This window comes from Amia ocellicauda, chromosome 4, assembly GCF_036373705.1.
Source record: "Amia ocellicauda isolate fAmiCal2 chromosome 4, fAmiCal2.hap1, whole genome shotgun sequence".
NCBI classification, from domain to species: domain Eukaryota; kingdom Metazoa; phylum Chordata; class Actinopteri; order Amiiformes; family Amiidae; genus Amia; species Amia ocellicauda.
The window spans coordinates 14,302,448-14,330,389 of record NC_089853.1 but is presented as its reverse complement, the minus strand read 5'-3'; the positions used below and the strand labels follow the sequence as shown (position 1 = coordinate 14,330,389).

Sequence of the window (27,942 nt, the reverse complement as noted above, 5' to 3'; positions counted from 1 at the left end):
CTGTCTGTGTGGAGTTTGCATATTCTCCCCGTGTCTGTGTGGGTTTCCTCCAGGTACTCTGGTTTCCTCCCACCATCCAAAGACATGCAGGTTAGGTTAATTGGCCATACTCAAATTGCCCTGTGTGTGTGCCCAGTGATGGACTGTTGTCCCATCCTGGGTGCATTCCTGCCTTGCGCCCTATGCTTGCCGGGATCAGCTCCGGCGTCCCCTGCAACCCACATGGATAAGCGGTTTTGAAAATGGATGGATAAAACTATTTTTTTTACAAATCCAAGCAAGACGTTTACTTGCTTTTTTACACAGTATGTGGTAAAGAGTATTTGTTCAGCACAATGAAAAAAATTGACTGAGCACTGCTACACCAGTATATTCAGGATTTAATTAAACAATACCTAGTCTTCTTGTGCTAATCTATCACTTCCAACTTCATTCTGCTTAAGTACCAATTTCAACAAATAATTAAGGGAATAATGCTCAAGATCAGCTGATCTCATTTGGAGCACAGTGCCAAGCCATTTATTATATTTAAACACTATAGTGGAAGTCAGTGGAGGGAAGATATGAACCCCCTTCCCCCTAATAAACACCAAAAGACACCATTTACACACAAAATGAAATATAGTAATCCCTCGCTAGCCACAGTTGTTACATGAAAACGCACATCTAGGGGACATGATTTCAAAAATATTACTGCAAAATCTAAATTACACTATGTTAACACAGAGCAAGAGGAACAAAGACAAGCAAGATATTTGCTGGAAGGGGGAGATGCTGACAAGTTGGGAGCCCAGAACAATACACAAGATGGCGTGAAGCAAATGCGGATACATTATATGTTTCCATGAAAGAAAGCTCATCTATATGCTGCAGTTGCCAAATTGGTATACAAATGGAAAACCAAGTACACATGAATTCTGCACTTGGCAAATACATGGTTGGAGACGGATTACTATACTCAGGTCAGCTTTGCCAGGGTCTTACGCAGGAGTTATTTTCCCCACCTTGACTGGACAACCTAAAATAAAAGATGTGGACCCTACCCCTCCTCAACCACGCTAACCCTAATGTTTGAGCACATTATCCCTAACCCTAACCATGTTATAGATGTGATTAACAACAGAACTCAGATGAGATGCATGACATATTCATGTGATAATGCTGTGGTATGCATATATTAATTCATGAGTAATCACACCATCATATTTTAAAGTTTGACCATATAATTTATTTTCTTTCAACAGATATTGGCTTTAGTGCTAAAGTGTTATTTAAATACTTAATGATTTGTAGTATGATAATGTAAAATATAATGCTTTGAGGTGAAATTCTTGAGTGTATCACACTTTTTAAACTTTATCCTCCACAGACAAAGCTGACTTATTCATAAGGCTCTAACGCATTTTATCCAGTAATCTTTCTATCAGATATCAAGTGTTTTATTATTATGACTACTACTACTACTACTACTATATGAAAACATAAGTCACAGTCAATAATTATGTCTGGCTAGTAACTATTCTTAGTAATAATTATTCCTCAAGAAGCTGTTATCACACTGGCATTATACTGCAGGTAACTTTACAGTGTGTTTTTAAGCAAGCTGGGGCAAGTTAAAGACAAGCAGTAACATGAGCAGAAGACAGCGAGAATGCCAAAAATTTGAAGTCATATTAAGCTGTCAACAGGAGTCTACATCAAAATTACTGCTGAAGTCGAAGTATCAAGTTTTGTAAAAAAATAATAATAATAGACTATGTTGTACAAATCGGCACAATAAGTTTGTTAATTGTCATTAGACAACATGGTTTAATTAAAAATAAATGTGTGTTTTTTAAATACAGACTCACAAAACAAACTATATGTTGTGAAAAAAAAAATTGCAGTCCAATTAACATAATGCAAGACTTTAATTAGAAAGTGCTTGAAATTTACAATGTTCTTCATTACAGAATGTTGGTTATATCTTTGTGAACTGTTCACTTTAATTTTCCTTTTCACTGCAAGTTTGATAAAATATTAATCTTGATACATCCTCAGTGATTCAGTGATTGAGAGGATGACTCTCAATCTCAAGACTCTCAAGAGATGGAAGATATTTGAAGAAATAAGATTAATAATAACAGGGATTTTTTTCGTTAGCAGATACACCATCATTTGAAAACACTTAAGTTATTAGGACCTGACACCCAATAGGCGTTTTACCAGTGATGGTAATATTTGAGAATTGTTGTTATAAATATTCGGGTAGAAATCATAAAATTAAGGATAATACAATTTCAATTTTTCAAGATCATGCTAAAATCTATTTATTTTAGAATGTCTAAATAGTCCCATACCGATATACACCGATCAGCCATAACATTATGACCACCTTTAAGCAGATACTTAAGCAGATCCTTTAAGTCCTGTAAGTTGCGAGGTGGGGCCTCCATGGATCGGACTTGTTTGTCCAGCACATCCCACAGATGCTCGATTGGATTGAGATCTGGGGAATTTGGAGGCCAAGTCAACACCTTGAACTCATGATTCATCAGACCAGGCCACCTTTTTCCATTGCTCCGTGGTCCAGTTCTGATGCTCTCGTGCCCATTGTAGGCACTTTCAGCAGTGGACAGGGGTCAGCATGGACACCCTGGCTGGTCTTCGGCTACGCAGCCCCATACGCAACAAACTGCGATGCACTGTGTGTTCTGACACCTTTCTATCAGAACCAGCATTCACTTTTTCAGCAATTTGAGCTACAGTAGCTTGTCTGTTGGATTGGACCACACTGGCCAGCCTTCGCTCCCCACGTGCATCAATGAGCCTTGGCTGCCCATGACCCTGTTGCCGGTTCACTGCTTTTCCTTCCTTGGACCACTTTTGATAGGTACTGACCACTGCAGACCGGGAACACCCCACAAGAGCTGCAGTTTTGGAGATGCTCTGACCCAGTTGTCTAGCCATCACAATTTGGCCCTTGTCAAAGTCGCTCAGATCCTTACTCTTGCCCATTTTTCCTGCTTCTAACACATCAACTTTGAGGACAAAATGTTCACTTGCTGCCTAATATATCCCACCCACTGACAGGTGCCATGATAATGAGATTATCAGTGTATTCACTTCACCTGTCAGTGGTCATAATGTTATGGCTGATCCTTGTATATACACATTAATTTACTAAAAAATTATTGGAGTACCTCCAAGACTCTTGGTTACAATATATAGTGTTAGTAGAGTGTAGACTTTAATTTACCTTAATAAATTCTATTTTTTTATATAGATGTCTGCATCATATTTCCAATACAGCAATTCCGCTAGTTTCTGCCATTTCTCTTTAGATTTGTCAGTCCGTTTCATCCCAAAGGTCTCCTTTGCAATCGAAGTCAGTATTCTGAACTGGCCATTACATGTTTTCAACATTTTCCCCTTGAAACTGTGTTACACTCCAAGCTTTGCCAATGACACAGATACTGTTGGCAGATATTCAGATCCACACCATAAAATCCCATTCATTACCATGCTGGAATGATAAGATTATCTTTAAAATCACAACACTTACTGGCAGCGAAGGTAAAAGTAAAGTACATAATTACAGTTTTAAAGACGGAACAACCTAGAACATAAAAAAGAAAATAAGAACATAAGAAAAATTACAAATGAGAGGAGGCCATTTGACCCATCGTGCTCGTTTGGTGTCCTAATTAATAACTAAGTGATCCAAGTATCTATCCAGTATATTTTTAAATGTTCCCACCAAATTTTCAGCTTCAACCACATTGCTGGAGTTTGTTCCAGATTTTGACAACTCTGTAGCACATGACCTTCTACTGAAGCCATTTCCAGCACAGTGAGACTTGTCTTGATAATAATATAATATTGTATATTTATAAAGAGAGGCCAATATGTTTTGGCACTACATACTAAATTTCCAATTGCCTCTAAATTATTCTTTAATCTATGTGTAGCGTGTGGGTCGGACCTTCCCTACTCAGGATTCAAACAGCCACACCACATAGCTCTACCCTATAGAGCGATAAGCCTGTTATGCCGAAAGAACAAGTATCCCAATATGGGAGGTTTATCACTGATTTTTACAGAGGGATTATATCACCTGTAACGAGCTCATGTACACATTGAGCCCTGTTACATATGTATGTTGGTAAAGCACTCATTGACATAAAAAAATATGATACATGAATAGTACACAGCTGGGAATTCTAATACACAGAGTCACCTAATGTGTAGGAAAGTGGCAGTCTGAGCAGCCTGTTCTTATCATAAAATGTCCTTAGCTTTTGTGCAGTTGTCGAGGTATGTGAATATTACTGTTAGAGAGGCAGGGAAATTACTAGTCAGTACAAATTACAGAAATCCACCTATAAGCAGAAGACTGAAAGCTTAATTATTTTAATGGTTCACTTTTTTTCACTGTGAGAGAAGCTGTTAAAACAAGAAGACAAATTGAACAAATCTCTCAATGTTCATATTCTTGGTGAGGCAATTTAATGAAGCTATCTATTTTTTCAGTTTGCATTGGTTATAAAGATATGTTTAAGCGTCACTGGAACAAAGTAAAGAGATTAGGTTTGATTTAAATTATATGTTTTTTTTTCTAAAATTGTTAATATTAGAAATGTTTGTCAAATTAAGGTAATCTATACTGAACAATAACAGATTTTTCACTTGTGTCTTAACAGTGAGACTGATCTTTATAAAACAATCTCAGTGTATGTTTTGTGCAGGATAGTCCTTTATTTTCTTAGGCTTAATTCAGGGTGGTAATTAGTAATGCAATGATCAGAGTGCAAGGACAAATCAGGAAACCATCCAGAAAACTAAAATGGTTTTGTTAAAAATAGGCAAAATTCTATAAAAAGGGACTGTAAATAAGAGACTGGAGTCAGTAGCTGGGTTATATACTATACATTTACTCCAGTAAACCAGTATCAGTGTGACTGATTTCAATGACTTCAAACTTTTCATGTCTGTGATATCATGGGTAGGTGCTTTGATGCCAGATGAAAACAGATGGTTATCAGTTTGCATAATGGAATGCGTGACACAGTGTAGACAGTAAGGGCAGGATTCGACCTGCCTGTTTTTATAAGGCTTTTTCAATTTTCCCTTTCTACAAAAATGACTTGCCATGTGTAAGCAAGAGTTAGCTTCTCTGTCCTGATCAAACGAGCAAGCCAAGTGTCAAAGCTAATCAATCTGACACAGGGATTCCCTCCTCTGTCATCAAGTGCCCAGGCTTGGGTTTCAAAGGCATTTCTGATCCCTTTCACCACCAGACCCCCTCCAGTGTCCAGGTGTTCCTGTGATTTACTTCTCAGATCCTCACCCGACATTCCCATACGTCAATGTTGTGCTGGCTGATGAGAGATAAGATTTATAGATGGCGGATGATGACTTCAAAGCAGACTGTTCTTCTGAGGTTTAAATCAAGGCCATCCCCATTCCAGCACACAGATAAGAGTCACTGTATTGTTTACATCACTTAATGAAAAAACTTGCATATACAGTATCCCCCACATATTATATTAAAACTATTCTTACAGCTACAACTAGTGTTGATATATTCATTTGAATCACTTATTCTTATTTAATATAACACAACTATTAGTTATGTCAGAATTGTGTTTTACTGTGCTTTTGTTGATTGTGTGCAGTAACTGAAAAATTGACAATGTATTTTAATGTAAATTGTTTTAGAGACAAAATATTGTCATATTATTTCTAGATTTTTTGTTTTCTTGCTTAGAAATAACATACCTAATATAAGATATTTCCTCAGTTTTATGTCTGAAAACTAGATTTAAGATCAGTATAATTTATGTAAACATGAATGTTCCCAGAAAAATTGTATAGCTCACTTTTTACACACTCAATAAAGGTTGACAAGCTCACTTGATTGACGTAGTTTCAACCTTTGTGATTGATATTTTGGTGAATAGAACTATAAATATTAATTATATATATGAAAACTCTGCCCTTAATGATAACAAACAGTACATTTCAGAATTTATACAAGTAAGCAAATGCTTGTTGTAACACTTTATAAAATGGTGTGTATACTTTCTTATCTATGAATAAAATAGATGTTTAAAATAAAAGCAGGGTAGTCAACTTAATTAACCAACCTAAATGGCAAACCATCCTTCAGCTTTAAAACTGATTTAACTCTGTTTACGTGTTTTTCAGTAACCCAGCACTGATATCCCTCAGTGTTGGTAGTGTTGAATAAGGTTTTAAGATCATATTCTCTGTCTCTGGACTGGAAAGAAGCAGCCAAGTGAGACTGTGTTGTCTCTCTCAGAGGCCTAGCAGGCCTTTTGTGATTTCTTTTCTTAACAGACAGCTAAGTGATAACAGCCTGATAAACCAGGCTTCACTCAAATGGTTTTACATAAACCTAGTGGGCCATTGGTAGCCTCTTGAAGCATATCACTTCCCCCTTTCATGCTAAGCTCTGCAAGCTCTGTATTTTATGTAAGACTTCAATAACCTGTTCCTTATCAGAATACATGTAGAGGTCTCAATATCAAATGGCACCTCTTCATAAACACAGTACAGGGCAGGTTGTTGTATGTGATATCTGCTATGTATTAATACATGCCTAGAACTAACTCATTAAATGGTTTTGCATTTTCCTTTTTGACTACGGAATACAGTAAATATTACTTCTGTAGATTAATTCCTATCTTATCTGTTTTGTCTTATCCATCCATCCAGTCATGCATTAATCCAGATAGGTACAATTTTACTTATGCATTATATTTACTATGTTCCAAATTAATAATGACTGCTTAACGTGATTGTCTGTAACCCTACTAAGGTTAAATAAATACATGATTTAGTTTAAATGTTCAATTTAAACAATTGTACTTTATGTGGATGTCTTTCTTGTTCAAAAAAGCTGGTAAGCTGAGTTTTTCTGCCTTTCCCTTCAGCCCTGATTTGCATTATATTATCATACTGCATAGTTATAAAATGCCTTGGTTATAACCCAGGCACTACACTGGATAAACTACAATGAAAATTTTGGAAAGTTAGTAGAAACCGTATGAGTCACTTTTATAAACTGGTGACAGATGAAGATGTTAATCTTTGTCTTTTATATCAACTGTCTGGTATAAAAGAGGGAGAAAACAATGTCATTCAGTTTTGACGTCTTGTAATGAATAACTGTTACAAGCCTGTGTTTGTACATACAGTACAGTGCCCCAATTGGCCATATAAAAATGAGGAACCCAGAACATATTGGAATTATGTAGTTATTATGCATATGGATAAATGCACTTACTGCGTACATCCTATTGTTAATGGGGACTGTAATCTTTAACTAAAATATATGGGTCAGAGAGTACCTTGCTGAATCACATGGGAAGGCAATTCAATTTTCTTAATATTAATATGATTAATATTTGACCTAAAATCAAATAATTTGGGCATTATAACTGATGTTCAGTGTCATGAATTTTGTAGAACCCTCATTTTTTTACAGGTTATTCCAGCCTCTACAACATGGTAAAGATGAGTCAACTGTGTGTGGCTATAGTTTATTTCAACTAAGAAAAAAACACGTTATTTGCAAGATTTTTACTTTATTAAGAACAATGTAATGTTACCTATTTTGAAAAAGAAAACAAAAACAGATACAACTATAGTATTATTGTTTTCAACAACACATCTACACAAATTCTAAATTGCTATTTTAGTCTTCCTTTTGTATTGTCACACTTTCTCCTCTTATGCAATTCCAAGGGCAACTGTTAGTTGCAAAATGTGTGTTTGCTTCTCTTGCTGCATAATCTGATAATATTTTGCCCAGAGTAGTTTTGTCTTATCAATAGATGAAGCTCAACTGGAAAATGCACATGTGCGCAGTCAGCTAAATAAATAAGAAGCTTTCTTTCATTAAATCTGCATTTTTTGACCAACGAATGTTTGCTCAATGAACTGCTGAGTTTGTACAATGTTTCCACAGGCTCTCTGGTAATTGTTTTAGAAGTTAGTATTGGACATTGATGTGGAATACAGCTACAGCACTGTCTGACAATATATATATATATATATATACATATATATATATATATATATATATATATATATATATATATATATATATATATATATATATATATATATATATATGTTGGAATGATAATTCATGTAGTCTTAATTTTGTATTTGTATTTTGCAGTATTCTAAACTCAAAATGGAATTCAACCTTTATAGAAAAAATATTTATTTACAACTGTTAGCCCCAGTTAATGAAATGTTGTTTATCCTACCTGTGATTCAGAAAGAGAGATTTTTTTGGCAACCCTCATATCATTCAAAAAGTAATAATGCCTGCGTACAAACTCTTAGTAATTGATACACAGAACAACAGAAACGGAGACACACACACTTCAAAGGAATAAGGCAAAAAGTAAAAAAAAAAAAATGTTTTCACAGCAAGCCAGATAAGTGTAAAAAATTGTCAGTACTGCTGGTAGCCACCAGTGGAGTCTGAAATGCACTGGCACTGTGGTCTATAAATCATTGTTTTGGAAGGGATTTATTTAACTTTTTTTACTGATATTCATTCCTTTGCAGTGTGGTCCTCAATTTGTTTGTATTATATCACTTATTATTTCCTAAAAATGCATGTCCAAATCCCCTGCCTTAAACCATTTTGAGTACTAAATAGATCAATGTTTTTAAGTCTTGCCCTTTCTAAACTCAAATGGCTAATGGTTATTGCATTTTATCAACAATTATTTTGTGGTGAGGTTGCTGAGTGCTCCATTCTATTCTCAGAGTGCATGTTGCAGATGTTACTAGTAACTCCCTATGGCTGGGCATACTTGTCTGAGCACAGCCAGGGTCAGGTAATGCATAGCTGGCTGGGAAATCCTTGCCTTAATATGCACCAGTGCAGCTGTTAGACTGAATTTTATTAGTAATACCTGCATTGATTTTGTGGTTAGCTAAATCTCTAGTGCTCCATTTGTACTTTTCAGTACATTTCAAAAGAAATGTAAAAGAAAGAGCAGATGGGCGTCTACATACATTTCTCAGAAGATGGGTGTTGTCTTCATCTTCCCTAGCCTGGGAAGTGACTGCAGTGGTAAATCAGATTGAATGGTATTTGTCTATTCCAAAAAGAAGGTGGAAAATAATTGGTCAATGAATATTTGAACAACAACCAAAAAAAAAAAAATCAACATGATGAACACATATGGTTTTCTTTTCTCTTTTTGTAAATGGATATAGGTATATGTATTATATACCGAAAATAAAAGAAAATACTGCTTCATAATAAGAACAACTGCAAACCATTCATTATTAACTTCAACAACACTGGATTTATTTTCAGTCCTCTTAGTGTATGTACTGTATATGAAAACATTTCTTAGAGAAGTAAAAAGAGGATTCTAACATAGGAATGTGAAAGTTTTCACAATTGAATAAAAACATGCTTTTCTAAACAGATTAATGATGGAAGTCAAGCAGGAACCTTTTAAAGGATCTTCATAATTATAGGTCAAAGAGTCACAGAAGGTGATCTGCCCTGTAATTGGGTATATTCTAATCAGCTTACCAACTGATACAACTCAATTTGCATGCATTAGGCTGATAGATTACTTAAAAAATATTTTGGGGTTCCACATGAACACTGACACACAATAATGCACACACAACAGCCAAAACCTCAGAAACCAAGCTGATGTTCCTACAGGGGATAAAGTAAAGAGAACTCACTTGTTTTGTTCTGCCTGCCTGCTTCGCTAATAAAAGAGAGGTTCAGTTTGCAGAACCTCATAGGAAATAACTGGTTGTACATTAGTGCCCAGGGATTGGTAATGACAGATACAATGGGGTTTACAATATGCTAAGGCTGATTAGAGGCAGATTCAAAGACTGAAGGACTGCTAGACACATCCAAAATACTTCAGTCATATTCAGCATATCATCTAGCGTGGAACTCTCCCAGTTATCTGGAACGTGTTAAGCTGAGGCCAATGTAATCGGTTAGAAATCAAACATGTTTTGGTCTTTAAACCTCAAAAAGCTGATTAACAAAATTGTGGGGTGTGGATTAAGATTGGATCATGAGATTATATTTACAGGCCGCCATCAAGCAAAGGAATAATTCAGTCAGGGGACTTACTACGCTAAACTAAAATCAATCAATACAAGTAAGAACACTTCAACCTTCAACATATTTTAAATCAGAATATTACACAAATCTATTTTTTACTAGGACCTATGGGGCACCAAATGTAAAACAGTGCACACAAAATGTCTGACTTTGATTAATTTTCAATGCAGTGTGCGGACAGGCTCTCTCTTTTCTTAATAACAGAACAAATTATATATTGGACTCGCTGTCACACTACACTACCACCATTTAAGTAAGGGATCATGCCCTGCCCACTGCTGTGAGAGGCTGACCGGCACTAGAGGGGTGGGACTATATTAGCATGTTAGCTTTAACATTTATATTTAACATTTATATTTATATTTATATTTAACATTTACATTTATACTTAACATTTATAGTTAGACTAAATATTTACGTAAAAGCTATACATTTATTTTGTGACTCAGGGATTTAGGATTTAGTTAAATATTTAATCAAACGATAAATATTTATTTTTCAAAAACAAAGATTAAGCATTTATTTATTTATTTATTTAAAAAACAAAATCTTTATAAATGTGGAAAAAACGGCTTAAGTATTTACTAAATCTGGAAGAAAACACAAGATTTTAATTAAATGTTTGAAAAAAAGACATACTAAAAAAGTGTGTGCTGTTTAACATTTGGCGCCCCATAAGGACCTTCCTAAATTTTTATATTCAGGTGAAACTGCAGGTCAGTAATTCCCTGCAACCATTATGTTCTTGACAGTTTATCCTAAAGCTACAAAATAATATAACTGGGTTTTCACTTCAAACACCTCCCACCTACCATATCACCAACCCACATGTAACCTTTTTCTAATGAAATTCCAATGACCCCTGGGGACTCTCATCTTGAATGGTTTCATTTTTCTGTGGATAAAGTCTCCAAACCATGCACTCAATGTTCACTTCACTGCACTCCACTACAACTTATTGTCTTCTTGTTAAAACTAGAAGAAGGACTGAAAAACAACTACTGTGCATACACTAGGACACCTTCATTTTTGCAGCTTCCTCTGCGATGTCCTCTCCATCAGACAGCAACAACAGTACACTCTCTGTGGCAATTATGGAGTTACAAATGGATAACTGCCTGGGATTACTTAAAATCAATCCTTTCAACCATCTGCAACTGTTGAAGTGCACCCGTCCATCACAGCTATGGAAGAATAATGTTTTATGAACATCACAAATCATTCTCTGCAAGAGCAGAAAGTGGTGTATTGAATGTTCTGTCATTAAAGACACCCTTTCCCCCATTCCTCCTGACTCTTCAATTTGCAGTTGGTTTTTGACACACTTCAGGACTTTGTCTCATTACAGAATCCAGTCTCTCCTTCCCCTTGAAATGCTGTCTGCTTTATTTGTTTATAAAACATCAGACCAATGTGCCTGTCAGATTAAAACAATGATTTCAAGCACAGTTAAATACAATATCCACTGTATCATAAAAAATAATAATCAAAATGCAATCCAAAGTGTTCTTAATGATATAAGTTTTACTGATTTCACTTAAAAGTAAGAAACAAAAGGTTATATAATCAGCCCAGCAGGTCTTGCAGTTAAGAAGTAGTCTGGCAAGTGTTGATTGATTATTGACCTGTCAGCTCCGCATGGCAATAAAGACAAAACTAAAACAGCATTGTTCCCTCTCAGCCATTTTCTCTTCATAATTCCACTATGCATAATACATTTCAGGTGAATAACTGATTCAAGAGCTGAGCTAGAATAGGTCCACATCAAATAGATCAGCAATGCTTTTTAAATATCCCCCCTACACCCATCATAAAGAAACCTTCTTAGTGTCAAATCGAAATCCATTTTCATTTTGCAGTCTTTGTTATTTTGCACTTTGGTTGCCAAAGCAGAACAGATATATTTTAGTTTCTTAACTCTCTACAGTTGCTGTAGCAGGTGACAGATATCAAATTCTGTACCAGTGGCTCACTGCTTAATATCGTCCTTAAATATTGCAAATTTAATTAGTAAAATAGTGTAATTTTGTAAAAAAAAAAAAAAACAACACAAACTATGCAACACTGATTTGTAATATTAGTTCCAATAAATTACTATTACATGGGTTTAACTGCACAAATATTTTTGGCAAATTCTTCTCAGTATGAATATTGCATGGCTTGAAAATATATACAGTATATTTTTCCCTCTCTCCAACAATGACGTTTTAAAATACTAGCAAATGTGATTTTGATCCCTTTACAGATTGAGTCTTTGAAAATCCATGAAAATGCATTTGATCAGTAAGTGTAACATCATACAGACCTACTACAATTGATAGAATAGATTAATGTTGTGGAATATAAAGCAAATAGGGAATATGGCTTTCAGGTTTAGAGTTACATTTGTATCTATAATAACAAACATATACTTTTACACAGCATAGTAGTAGTGCCCTTCTGCCCATCTTTCTTTGTAACTTTATCTTTTTCCTTTGAATCTTGTGAACCATCCCTCTGTTTATAATGACTCCTAAATTTGAATCCTTTTTCCTAAGATCCATGAGGTCAAACCTATTGGCAAACACTACACCAGCTGCCCCTCACAACCTCCAAACCACCAGTAACAGAAGACATTTAATTATTTGTTTATTTATTTATTTCCCTGCTGCACTTATTGATTTTAAAAAGGAAAAAGAGCTTGTTCATTTACATCTTATTTACACTTTGACCCTGCAAGTCAGCAGTAGTTGCTGAAACAGCAGACATTAAATGGGTACAGCTCTGTATGAGATAAGGAATGTATGCTAAATATCAAAAGAGCAACCCTGTTTACCCTTATTAAAACAATTAAACTGGCTGATGAGCATGTTCTTCCATAATGAACAACATAAACCTCTTCATTATGTTTCCCAATATCTACACATTGTAAGAACTGACCTTGCATAAAAAAAATCTGATGCTATCTGTGTAATTTGTAAGGGATACATATAGTTGGTATGTTTGGCCTTCAATTGAGGGATGTGTGTGCTTTGGTGTTGGGTGGCATGTGTGTTAGTAGTGTATATGTATATATAACACAAACTGACCTGAGAACCTGTAGGTGTATGGTGAGATTCACTGAAGTCTATGGAAGAGTTGAAAGCACCAAGGAAACTGAGCAGCGTCAGGGATTATTAATATTTATTTATTTATTTGTTTATTTATTTATTTATTTATTTGCAGATGCCCTTATCCAGGGTGACTTACAAAATATAAGAGCATTACAAAAGTGTAATAATACAGTTTAAAATTACAGATCAAAACATAATACAATTACAAGTTCAAAATTACACAAGTGCATACATGAAATATACAGTTTAATACAAAATACAAGTCCTACATCCTAGATTGTAATAGCTACCAAATGCAGAAAAGATGTGAAGTTCGTAGTTAAGAGCTAAGAGGAAGGGGACATTGGGGAAATCAAAATAAACAACACTAGTACTAGCAATATAAAAGCAAGTAAAATGATGAAAATGTTATATAAAGTGCAAATGTACAGGAGAGCTAAGCAACACAGGGGAATAAACTACAACATTACAGGTACAATCTCAAAATATGTGTCTTAAGTTGTCGACAGAAGGTGGTCAGGGACTCTGCTGTCCTGAACTCTTTGGGAAGGTCGTTCTGCCACTCAGGGGCCAAGGATGAAAAGGAGAAATCGCAGTGTACAGTAGCATTAAACCATGACAGGGGAGGTGCAAACATTGCCACGGTTGAAAAAAACCTGCATCAAATCTCAGCTAGAGAAGCCAGAAGGCATGTGTGTGAGACTGAGACTAAGTGGAAGAAGATTCTATGGTCTCCCTTAGAGCTCTCCCTTACAGGAACATCTGGGCTATTGTTGCCATATACACAGTGAAGAACTGCATTTCTTTCCCGTGTGTCTGTGTAAATGAGGTAGTGTGCTATAGTTCAACCCTGAAACTTGAAGAACAGTGTCTGATAACAACCAGTTTTCATCAGCAAATTTGGGCTTGATACATCATACAACCCCCCTTATATTAAACATTCATTTTACCCAGGTTCAACCATATATGGGTTTTGTTTACCAGTTTTCAGGCAGAAACCAAACTTCCACTCATCACGGGATAGAATAGACATGGGGGCCCTGTTATCTTTCTCTCCTGTCTGGTCTGCATAAAAGCGCCTGTACTTTGTAACTTCTCTGACTGTTCTCGAAATTGCTTCTCCTGGACATCTTCCGTGCAGCTGCTCGTATTCAATTCCTTTTGATTGACCATGCATCTCTCTCGATTAATTATACTCTTCACACAGTGTCTCCCAGCTCAGCCATGGAAGACCATAACTCTTTTGAGTTGCCACAGGCATCTTAGTGGTCTATCTGACTAGTGGCCTTGTCAACCAGTTTTTGAGGATGGTCTGTTCTAGACAGATTCACAGTTTTGCTATAGTCTCTCCATTTCTTAATAATGGACTTTACTGTTCTCTGGGGGATATCCAATGCCTTGGAATTGTCCTTATATCCTTCCTAATTATTGCTTTTGAAAAACCTTATACTGGATTTGCTTTGAATGTTCCTCGATCTTCATTATGTAGTTTCTGATTGAAAATGTAACAAACCGCAGGACCTCCTAGTGACAGGTGTATTTAACATGTTTTAAATTCATTGCTAAAACTTTTTTTGCTACATGTTTAAACTTGGATGACATTCTTGCCTAGAGTATTTAAATTAGATTGTACAAACATGTAGTACAGTTTAAACCTTTATTGTTATAATTGTATACTTGTTCACTGTTATTTAAAGCACATTTAGTTCTGGCACAATGTTGTGACAAAAATGTTTCAAAAACATATTACCCTGAACATTACCCTGTTGTTGAAATATTACTTTTTGTAATTGCTGCACAATAAAATTGTATGCAAAACTGTATAGTCGATTTCTTGCATTTCAATACATATTAAGCACAATAATATTTTGCAAGCATATATAACATATTTTGTATTATGATTTTTTGTGAAGTACACTTCAAAATGCAGAGGCATTTTATTTGTAAATGTTACACTATAATGATAATTGGCATTATTCATTGATAGGCTGCATAAATATGTGATATTTCAGACATTTACAACAGGAAACTAAATATCTGTGCATTGTGATTGCTTTATTACATTGATAATACGTTACTCTGGCCTACTAGATGTATTTCATTGTCAGTTGTCTGTGGGTTGGTCTTAGTAGTTTGTTATTAAACAGTTTCATTCCCACCTGCATTTGTTTTTCCTCATACTTGCTGAACCAGGAAGTAAAAAAAAAACAATAAGGAAGTGAATGTAGCTTTTAAAGTGAAAGTACTTCAGTGAGTGCAGCTGTGCAGGTTTCTCAGACTGTTCTCAGCTTTTTCCTCTCCACAGAAGTCCTCCTTCATCATGCAAAAAATACAGGTTGCTGCACAGAAACACCAGGAAAAACAGGAGAGGATCTAGTGACTGGTAGGCTGAGGTGGGGGAGTTATTGAGCTGAAGGCCTAATAATGAGAGCTGTTTGAGACAGGCTGGGAGGCAGCCAGTCAGGCTGAGAGCAGCAGTCACTGCTCTAAGCCCATTTCTCCAGCTGAGCAGTGGGGGAGGGGAGAAAAGTAAAACAAAGAGAGCAGGCAAAAAAGAAAGAGAAAAGTATCCACCAAGAGCAAAGCTTAATACTGTGTTGCATGAGGCAAAGCGAAAGTGAGAGAAGCTGTATGCATGCCTGTATGCTTGTGTGTATGCACTAAAGCAGTTCTACATTTACCAGGTGAACACAGCAGCAGGAAGGGGGCTGATTTGCTGAGAGAAAGTAGAGTCAATAGATGCACAAAAATGTAAGCAGGCTGCTAGAGACCGATAAACTTGAGAAACCTGCAACTGTGGAAAATGTGCTAATCTGCAGAACAGGTTTCAGGATTACAGTTTCACGTTTTTCAAAAGGCTGCCTGAATCCTTTCCTCAAGGCCCAATGGATTCCTGGGAGGAGCCAGAGCAGGAAGAGCTGCAGAATGATGGGACATGTGACGCCTGTGAGCCAGACGAGGCGCTGCCAGCTGCCAAAATATGCCACTCTTGCAACTTTGCCTTCTGTGACATCCACGCCGAAAAACACCACAAGAGCACCCGTCACAACCTAGAGCCATATGGAGATGAAGAAGCCCAGAGGACAAATAACGCCAGCCCTGGGGACGAAGGATCGATAGAGAGGAGTGGCAGTCCAGAAGAGGGAGCTGCGGGAGGTGGGGCAGGGCTGGCCCCTGGGATCCCAGAGAATGGCAAAGTGAGAGAAAGCGTGACAGTGGAGAGGCTACGCTGTAAGGAGCATGGCCAGGAGGGGACACTGTACTGCAAGCTGGATGAAAAGATTATCTGCGTGGTGTGCGCTGTGCAGGGGGCCCATCGGGAGCATGAGATCATAACCCTGAGGGAGGCGTACATGTGGCAAAGAGTGAGTGTCCCCCTCTTGCCAAGCAAGGCGCAATATCTTCATAACTCTAAGGGCAACAGTGTAAAGCTGTTGTTTCCATTAAAAAATATATTTTCATACGTTTATGTGTGCTCCCCGATAAATGAGCATAGTCAACTTCGGAAATGATTTATAAACTTCTTATTTATAAACAACTGTCCAAACCATTTTTTTTTTACTTAAAATGTAACACTCATCTCCTAAGCCCTACCAACATTCCCTAAACAGTCTGGAAAGCTGTTCTCTTAACCATCTAATTGTGGTTGGAAGTAATAAGCCATGTAAAATTAGCATGGTTTTGTTGTGTAGATACTGTGAGCTTACTGAGATCAGTTACTAACAGCAGTGTGGGAAGAAATTTGATATTATTCTACCATGTACTTTTTTGTTGTTTTTAACTTCAACACACGTGGATGTTATTACTTTAAAAGGAAATATTATTTAAAAAAAATCTGAATTCCATTCCAAATAATACAAAAAAATGTAAAATTCTAACAACATAAATCAACATAAATAAATAAATAAATAAATAAATAAATAAAAATTAATGAAAAACAAGAATTACTTGGTTACTTACTTGGTTTTCTCTGACTACTGTAGTCAATTTGATGTTTATATGTAATTCAAAAGAAAACGTTTAAAAATGAAAATGTCTATACACTTGATTATAGACATTTGCAGCTCCACATAACAGGGTTGGATCAGCTGATTTTTCAGATCACAGTTTGTGATATATATGCAATGTGAAGGATATATTCTGTAGATTATTGTGGAATGTTGGAGGTAAACGAAAGAAAACAAACAACAAAAATATGAAAGGGTAAAGGGTATCTAGACTACATAAAAAAAAATATATATATATATATATATATATATATATATGCTGTGGCTGTATTTAATAATTACATAATATTACTGTTAAAAAACATCTTCATAATGCCACAATCCCAACATAATCAGTCCTGACGGTGCAGTCTGCTATGAGCCATATAATTCTCTTGGATGTACCAACAGCATGTCCTGATATGAGGTCCTTAAGTTTACTAACATACACCCAAAAGCACTGTGATGTACCCCTTATATTGGAATCTTTCTTGTTCGGGAAGGCCAAGTGTTGTGTATAATATACAGTCCTCAGAGTGTTGGATTTTTTAATGTAATTCATTAATTTATCTCATCAGATTGGTAAAAAAAAAATATAAAATATTATGATTGAAAATGCAACCGAGCATGTTTTTTGTTACTCTTCTCTATTATGTGTTGGCATTGATTTTTGAACCCAAACCTTATTGGTGATGTGTTAAACCCCCTTTGTCTCATCAGGTATAGGCTACATAAATGGATAAAAACATGCACATCACATCGCAAAATCACAACTGGAAATGCTAAGCAGACTAAATTATTGAGACTTATTTTACACTGGCAAGAATTATTCATCACATTTTAACATTTTCTACTCTAAATTTGGAAAACGTCCTTTACCTTTCTTCTACTTCTTAGATGTCTAAGACAATACTGAAATCAGAAAGAATGACCGCTCTGGGTTGTTGGTATCAGTCCATGCACAGTAGCATTGGTTCTTATGAGACTGCACCGACATATCATAATTACTTTGTATAACAGTGGGTACCAAAGCATCTTAATATACAAAGTGCCTGGACAAGGAGTTGTGTGGAGCAGTTGGTTAGGAAAAGTGTGTTTAATTATAGGTTGCTTAGGACGAATCAGCAGGTGTATGTAAGAGTACAAATATGCTAGGAGTTTGAAAGGCAGGGTTCTGATGTGTCTGCAAGATTTTTAGCTGAGGAGGAGGGAGAAAGTGTGGTAGATTAGAAACAAATGGGGATAGGAGAGAACAGAGGAAATGGAGGATGAGGAGAAGAAAAGGAACATAGATTTAGAGAGGCTGAGTTGAAGTTGATGAGAGGACTGGCAGGAGGAGATAGAATATATGCACATAGTGATACATAAAGGGATTGTGTGGGTCAGAGGGGTGATAAGAGGATCTGAGCATATAAATGGTATGAGAAACCAAAGCATGCAATGAGGAGATGCTGGGTGCAGGTGTAGAGAATCTCACATTCATCACAGAGATGACTTGCATGAGAGGCTGTTCAATTTCAAAAAGCAAAATAAATATAACATATGCCACAAATGGATATACCATATAACAAAGTGTATATGTCATATATCAAAATGGATATATCATATGGCAAAGTACATCTGTCATATACCAAAATTAATATTATATATCAAAATTGATACAATATATACCATATCATATTGCAAAATAAATACACCATATATCAAGTGCAATTGATATACAGACGTGCTCATATTTGTTGGTACCCTTACAGCTCATTGAAATAATACTTCATTCCACCTGAAAAGTGATTAAATTTAAAGCTATTGCATCATGTATACTTGCATGCCTTTGGTATGTCATAGAATAAAGCAAAGAAGCTGTGAAAAGAGATGAATTAGTGCTCATTCTACAAAGATATTCTAAAATGGCCTGAACACATTTGTTGGTACGCCTTAGAAAATATAATAAATAATTGGATTATAGTGATATTCCAAACTAATTAGTTTCTTTAATTAGTATCACACATCTCCAATCTTGTAATCAGACATTCAGCCTATTTAAATGCAGGAAAGTAGTCACTATGCCGTTTAGTATCATTGTGTGCACCACACTGAATATGGACCAGAGAAAGCAAAGGACAGAGTTGTCTGAGGAGATCAATCAGAAAGAAAATAATAGATGAGCATGGTAAAGGTAAAGGCTACAAGACCATCTCCAAGCAGCTTGATGTTCCTGTTACAACAGTTGCAAATATTATTAAGAAGTTCAAGGTCCATAGAACTGTAGCCAACCTCCCTGGGCGCAGCCGCAAGAGGAAAATCAACCCCAGATTGAACAGAAGGATAGTGCGAATGGCAGAAAAAGAACCAAGGATAACTGCCAAAAAGATACAAGCTGAACTCCAAGGTAAAGGTACGTCAGTTTCTAATTGCACCATCCGTTGCTTTTTGAGCGAAAGTGGCCTCCATGGAAGAAGACCCAGGAGGACCCCACTTTTGAAAGAAAAACATAAAAAAGCCAGACTGGATATTAACAAGCCACAATCCTTCTGGGAGAATGTCCTTTGGACAGATGAGTAAAAACTAGAGCTTTTTGGCAAGTCACATCACATGTTCACAGATGAAAAAATTAAGCTTTCAAATAAAATAACACCATACCTACAGTGAAACATGGAGGAGGCTCGGTTATGTTTTGGGGCTGCTTTGCTGCGCCTGGCACAGGGTGCCTTGAATCTGTGCAGGGCACAATGAAATCTCAAGATTATCAAGGCATTCTGGAGTGAAACATACTGCCCAGTGTCAGAAAGCTCTGTCTCAGTCCCAGGTCATGGGTCCTCCAACAGGATAATGAACAAAAACACAGCTAAAAGCAACCAAGAATGGATAAGAACAAAACTTTGGACTGTTCTGAAGTGGCCTTCTATGAGTCCTGATCTGAATCCTATCAAACATTTATGGAAAGAGCTGAGACTTGCAGTCTGGAGAAGGCACCCATCAAACCTGAGACAGCTGGAGAAGTTTGCTCAAGAAGAGTGGGCCAGACTACCTGTTAACAAGTGCAGAAATCTCATTGGGAGCTACAGAAAACGTTTGATTGCAGTGATTGCCTCTAAAGGTTGTGCAACAAAATATTAGGTTTAGGGTCCCATCATTTTTGTCCATGCCATTTTCATTTGTTTTATTATTTACAATATTTTGTTGAAAAACAAAATCAAAAGCAAAGTCTGATTTCTATTAAATATGGAATAAACAATGGTGGATGCCAATTACTTTTTCGAGTTATTTTCAAGTCAGTTTCAAGTTATTTCAGAGGAAATTGTGCATTCTTCGTTTTTTGTGGAGGGGTACAAACAAATTTAAGTACGTCTGTATATCAAAGTCATGTGGCATAGATCTTGCTTTTGGCTTGTGCATTGTGCAGTAGTTGCTGGTTAAATTAATTTTCTTTTTGAACTACCCTTACTTAATTACTTTGCCATATGGTATATACATTTTTGGTATATAGTATATTTATTTTGCCATTTTTTAATTGAATGGGGAGAGAAAAAAATTATCGTAGATGGTCATTTTAACTCTAAATTTTATTTATTTTATCTTAGAATACATTATTATTATTTGTATAGATCTTTGAATTTATATAAATCTTAGTATTATAAGATTTAGTTTGTAAACCCTGAGCACATTCTGTTTAATCCATTACAATACATTTTGAACTGAACACATTCATGAAAGTGTGTGCAGCACTGATATTCCCCGCATTGTGCTTCTACCTAACAAAAATCCTGTTTTTCTCTTATATATTGTGTTAGCATGGCCATTAGCAGTGTTAATAGGATATCATCAACAGAAAACCCTTTTAGGGGAGGGAGTGTAATAATCTTCGGTTGAGTTGGGTGAGGTAATTATCTTGTCAAGAAATAATTGCTGTAGTTAGGAAACAAAGCAAAATAAACATGTTTGTGAATGTATCATGTATTTTAATTGCACTCATTCTCTGTACACGTATCAAAGAATGAAAGAAAAAAGCTCACATTCTCTAGTACTTTTTGAAAGGAGCTATTAGCAATATGCATAAGCATATTTCACTAAAAGAAAATGTAGACTGAGAAGAATAAAACATACATTTTTTAATAATTATAATAATTGTACTACTGAGTTAAAAAAAAGTAGGCCTGGATGATTTATAGAGAGTTTTATAAGATATGATTTGCTCTATGATTTGTAAGTAAAAAAATGTTTAACGGCAGTGCAGGTGCAAGTGTAGGAACAGATTGCTAAGCCACACACACACACACACACACACACACACACACACACATACAAACACAAACATATAATCAGCAGCAGTTTATTTATTTATTTATTTGTTTATATTTACATACACCCACATATAGAGAAAAAGTTTATTTTGGTTGTTTTGAGAGAGAAAGTTTCACAACCATCTGTCTCCAAAGTGATTTAAGATACAAGAATCATATAGGATAATGTCCTTGATTTTAGGATACATTAGGTATGTTGTTAACTTCTGAATTGTTCACTGTTTGGATTTAATTTCAATATGCACAGAAACTGATGCCACACTCAAGTTCTTTGTATCCATATGCCATTACCAAAACACACACACACAACATATTCTACTGATATTTTATTCCTATCCAAAAAAGCATAATGAAAGCTCTATTTGAATGAGTGACAGTGAGAATATACTGTTTTAGTTATTTTTTTCAAATGACACCAATTTCAGACTTTTCTAAAGCAAAGTCTGCTTATATTATATAATATATTAACAGAGCATTTAAATAATGTTTGACAGGAGAACATGGGATCAATGATAGATTGATGATCCCCAATCAAAATGGCCAAAAGTACTTGGATCAAAAAGCAAACTTCAAAATCCCAAATAGGTCGGTTGTGATCACAAATGTAATTTCAAGGTGAATAAATGACTCTGTTCTACAACTCCTGATCTTTACTAATCACATTTTGCATTAATTATGTTATCTGCAGAATAAGGAGCCAGTGGACATCCTGGGACGGACTGTGGAGGTGGCAGAGAGGTTAAAGACAAAATGGAGCTGTCCCAATGTAAGTCAATAGTTGTCTTTGGGGAAACAATAAAAAGTACATAAAAATGAATACATACATACATAAATACAAAAAATGTAGTTAGTAATATACACTCACCTAAAGGATTATTAGGAACACCTGTTCAATTTCTCATTAATGCAATTATCTAACCAACCAATCACATGGCAGTTGCTTCAATGCATTTAGGGGTGTGGTCCTGGTCAAGACAATCTCCTGAACTCCAAACTGAATGTCTGAATGGGAAAGAAAGGTGATTTAAGCAATTTTGAGCGTGGCATGGTTGTTGGTGCCAGACGGGCCGGTCTGAGTATTTCACAATCTGCTCAGTTACTGGGATTTTCACGCACAACCATTTCTAGGGTTTACAAAGAATGGTGTGAAAAGGGAAAAACATCCAGTATGCGGCAGTCCTGTGGGTGAAAATGCCTTGTTGATGCTAGAGGTCAGAGGAGAATGGGCCGACTGATTCAAGCTGATAGAAGAGCAACTTTGACTGAAATAACCACTTGTTACAACCGAGGTATGCAGCAAAGCATTTGTGAATCCACAACACGTACAACCTTGAGGCAGATGGGCTACAACAGCAGAAGACCCCACCGGGTACCACTCATCTCCACTACAAATAGGAAAAAGAGGCTACAATTTGCACAAGCTCACCAAAATTGGACAGTTGAAGACTGTAAAAATGTTGCCTGGTCTGATGAGTCTCGATTTCTGTTGAGACATTCAGATGGTAGAGTCAGAATTTGGCGTAAACAGAATGAGAACATGGATCCATCATGCCTTGTTACCACTGTGCAGGCTGGTGGTGGTGGTGTAATGGTGTGGGGGATGTTTTCTTGGCACACTTTAGGCCCCTTAGTGCCAATTGGGCATCGTTTAAATGCCACGGCCTACCTGAGCATTGTTTCTGACCATGTCCATCCCTTTATGACCACCATGTACCCATCCTCTGATGGCTACTTCCAGCAGGATAATGCACCATGTCACAAAGGTCGAATCATTTCAAATTGGTTTCTTGAACATGAAAATAAGTTCACTGTACTAAACTGGCCCCCACAGTCACCAGATCTCAACCCAATACAGCATCTTTGGGATGTGGTGGAACGGGAGCTTCGTGCCCTGGATGTGCATCCCACAAATCTCCATCAACTGCAAGATGCTATCCTATCAATATGGGCCAACATTTCTAAAGAATGCTTTCAGCACCTTGTTGAATCAATGCCACGTAGAATTAAGGCAGTTCTGAAGGCGAAAGGGGGTCAAACACAGTATTAGTATGGTGTTCCTAATAATCCTTTAGGTGAGTGTACACCGATCAGCCTAACATTATGACCACTGACAGTCAGTGTGTGGGATATATTAGGCAGCAAGTGAACATTTTGTCCTCAAAGTTGATGTCTTAGAAGCAGGAAAAATGGGCAAGCGTAAGGATCTGAGCGACTTTGACAAGGGCCAAATTGTGATGGCTAGACGACTGGGTCAGAGCATCTCCAAATCTGCAACTCTTGTAGGGTGTTCCCGGTCTGCAGTGGTCAGTACCTATCAAAAGTGGTCCAAGGAAGGAAAAGCGGTGAACCGGCAACAGGGTCATGGGCTGCCAAGGCTCATTGATGCACATGGGGAGCGAAGGCTGGCCCGTGTGGTCCAATCCAACAGACAAGCTACTGTAGCTCAAATTGCTGAAAAAGTTAATGCTGGTTCTGATAGAAAGGTGTCAGAACACACAGTGCATCGCAGTTTGTTGCGTATAGGGCTGCGTAGCTGCAGACCAGTCAGGGTGCCCATGTTGACCCCTGTCCACTGCCGAAAGCGCCTACAATGGGTACATGAGCATCAGAACTGGACCACGGAGCAATGGAATTAGGTGGCCTGGTCTGATAAATCATGAGTTCAAGATGTTGACTTGGCCTCCAAATTCCCCAGATCTCAATCCAATCGAGCATCTGTGGGATGTGCTGGACAAACAAGTCCGATCCATGGAGGCCCCACCTCGCAACTTACAGGACTTAAAGGATCTGCTGCTAACGTCTTGGTGCCAGATACCACAGCACACCTTCAGAGGTCTAGTGGAGTCCATGCCACGACGGGTCAGGGCTGTTTTGGTGGCAAAAGGGGGACCTACACAATATTAGGCAGGGGGTCATAATGTTATGGCTGATAACGGTGTATGTAGTAGAAGTAATCATTTATTTAGATTAATTCAGTTAATATGATCCTTACAAATTCTCCATGTATAATAGATAAATGTTAATATTATGGCTAGCGTTACCAGGATATGACAAGAAACCTGTTATGTAAAGATGAGTTAATACCTTTTAATCCCGTTCTGAAACCTATATACCTATGTCCCTGCACATGATTATAGTGAAAAATATAATTTCACTAAAGCCTTAGACCTTTAGTTCAAATTAAACTAAAGGTCTTCCTGACTTAATTTCTTCAGTTTCAGCTGGTTCTACTTTGAGATCCCTGCTTGGACAGTATCAGAGTCAGTAAAATTATTAACGGAAATCCTTTTAAATGGAGCGTTGTAATACAAATGGGTAATTTGTTAAAAAAGTAATTATCTTGTCAAGAATTTATTGTTACAGTTTTGAAGAAAAGCAAGATATGATTGTTTGGCAAGATGATATTTATTTTATTATTTTTACAACACCCAAACTCTTGTGTATCAGAAAGTGTCAGGGCTCTTCAATCAGTCAGTCAACAAATCTACACAATGTGTTGTACAGGGAGGTAAACATAAAGGATTGCACAGACAATCTGATCATTGTTCAGTATGGGTTTTCATAAAGTCTGAGAAAAATAATCTTCAATATTAAGCATTTAAAATCTGGTATTTCAATGTATTTGTTGTATATTATACCAGTACTCCTTTTTTAATCTTTATCAATATTTTATATTACACCTCTGCTATGTGACTAAAACATTTATAACCATTTAAATTTAAAGGTAGAATAAAATTTAATTGGCAGATTTTTGGGGACAGAATTGGGTGGGATGTTGGTCGATCATGACTGACTGTTGCATATGTATACATACAGGTAATCCTCAAATAAGGTGATTTTTAAGAGTGCATTTTTGCCATAAGGCAGTTTATAACTTAAAATAAATTCTACTGGTCCTGGTTAGATTTAATTATATATTTATGAATGGATTTGAAATGTAATCTAAATCTAATAGAATACTTGCTAAAAATGATCAATTATAACTATATAATTGTTATACATTATTATTATGTTAACAATTGTACAACTGTAAAATTAACATATTTTTTAAAACATACAATGCCACCTTCTTTTCTTGATGTTTGATTTGTTAGTTTGGCCCAGGCAGCCCCCAGCTCATATTTGAGCCCCGTTGGAGCTCTGTTTCTCCAATTCAGATATGATTGTGTTCTGCCGCTCTCATGACTGCAGTCCTTAAACATGCAGAATTATGTTTTAAAATAGGAATAACATATAACAATAACTATCCTCTACCTTTATTTAAAACATTAACTACAAGATATGTTATTTTTCATTTTTTAGGATTCCATCCATATTTGTAAATATCCATAGGGCTATTTTTATAATTTTTATATTATACAAATTATTTTTATAATTGCATCAGCAGAATGCATTCTATTTATTTTTAGGGGATTACAATAAAAGCTAGAAGGGGAAAAAACAGGACTTAGGTGATCAGCATAATTGCCTCTGTTTACAGTTTGAATAAAACACTGAAAATAGAATTTAGCCTCTGGAATGTATTATTAAAAGCATCACCAGTAGGATGCAATGATTATTAGAAACAATAGCATTTGTTCTTCATGCTAAAAGCATCAGTCTGTCTTTGAGGCAGGGACAGTGCTAGATGGTCAGCAGGGGGGCTAAGGTGGGCTAAAGATTCAATTGTGGAAGCTACCCTATACATCTTGTTGGTGGTGCATATATGTTTAAACAATATCACATTTATAACAATAAACAGATTTCATGTTATAATGGAGAACAAAAATGTATACATGGGTTTTAAGCTTCATCTAAGGAAGTTTGCCAACGTAACATAATTTCATAGAAAAAACAAAGAAACATTACACAAAGTTAATACTGTAAAAGGGCTGTAATACATATTTTAATTAACTGCTTGCACTAAAGAAGAAAACAGACCAACAAAAAGCAATATGAAACACTACAAGAATCATGCAAAACTCAGCTAACTGAGCCTGTAAAGGCGTTCAAATTAAAACCTAACATGACAAGTAAAGTAAATCCATAGACCTTCTACTGGCCTACTATTTCTAGGGGTGAATGTAATATGGGATGACAGTCACTAACTGCCAATTACATTTTTAAAATATGGAGGATAAATTGTGGCAAAATAATACATACTGTGTATGTATGTATTTATTTATTTGGCACAGTCTTTTCACACTAGCGTCAATCAGCAAGTTAATTGATGACCTACTGACTTTGACTGCTTTGGTAGCGCCAAGACATCTGAGGATATATAAAGGCATAGATTTTTCAGTTAATACTACATAGACAATCATATTGTATATATTTTTATTTAACAAACACATGTGTGGTATGTATGGTGTATGGACTGGCTTGGCAAATACAATTAATCTATTGGTTTAGTTTCAGTTCGGACTTGTGTTTTGGATTAAGTATGAACAAACCTTTCAGAATGTCAGGTGAAAAGCACTCATTCAGGTCATTGACCAAGTTGTGTATAACTTGGTAAAAGCAGTGGTGGCTTTGTGGTCTTTCCCTCACCTGAATATTCTGCAGTATTGATCCCAGCCAGTGCACATAGGTCATATGCTCAGCTTCTTATGTCTTCCCATCTTTCCTTGTTGCATTTATCTTTAACGGCAGATATGACACAGTGAGCAAGATTAATTATAGACACACCCTGCATCTCAGGATACTGTAGATGACCAGACATTGTTTTTTTCAGATGGAAAAGACTCTCTGGCATAGTGAGGTTCAGTGTAAATGATTGCCATTCTTGAGTGTTCAGTGCCTTTGTTTCAGTTACTCTATGAACGTTTGACTACTTGGTGATTTCTGTTAGATTTGCATGTGAGGCAGGCAGTTCTTTCTGTATTGCCAATAAGGAAGTCCATCATGTATCCAATAGTTTTTTCAGTTCAACTGGCCCTTTGGTGGTCTCAAGTTCCTTCTGTTTTTGCATGAACAATTTGCTTACTATGCATCCAGAACAAAAATAACTTCTGAACCAGTTGTTTGTGCATTGCAAACATGGTCAACTAGTTGTGTTGAGGAGCTTTACAGTGTACATAAACTGTGTGGGACGTCTTTGCAAAACTTCTAATGAACACCTTATTTGCAACCAGACCATACATTGATCACATCATAACAGTGCCCTGTGGATGCTCTTTGATCAATATTGCATTTGCTTAATGTATGTTGATTATTTTCTAGAAGAGTGTCAGCATCTAGACTTTCTGCTGGGGTAACATGTACAAATTCTTTGCAGCAAACAACAAGAGAGATTTGTTTCTTCTTCCCGATCTGTTCCTTCTTTGTGCTCATCTACCAGCAAAGCAAAGTGGTCTGCTGCCTTCACTGCCTCACTTATTTGTTTTCAGTTTCATTCTGTGTGTCACGATGGATCTATTTTGCATGATCAGGACAATCTGACTCTT

General features: G+C 36.3%; 1 protein-coding gene across 4 annotated transcripts in view; it reads left to right on the top strand.

Moving 5' to 3' along the window:
- The first annotated feature begins 15,454 nt into the window (after nt 1–15,454).
- Nucleotides 15,455–27,942, top strand: part of trim44 (tripartite motif containing 44) — a 58,846-nt gene continuing 46,358 nt past the window's right edge. For 2 of the 4 annotated variants that reach the window (XM_066701042.1, XM_066701041.1), the window contains exons 1-2: nt 15,455–16,595; nt 22,206–22,283. In XM_066701042.1, the coding sequence (XP_066557139.1) occupies nt 16,116–16,595; nt 22,206–22,283 (558 nt within the window). In that variant the 5' untranslated portion in view covers nt 15,455–16,115. The remainder of the gene's footprint in view (nt 16,596–22,205; nt 22,284–27,942) is intronic. The other 2 variants (XM_066701040.1, XM_066701043.1) reach the window with 2 other exon arrangements.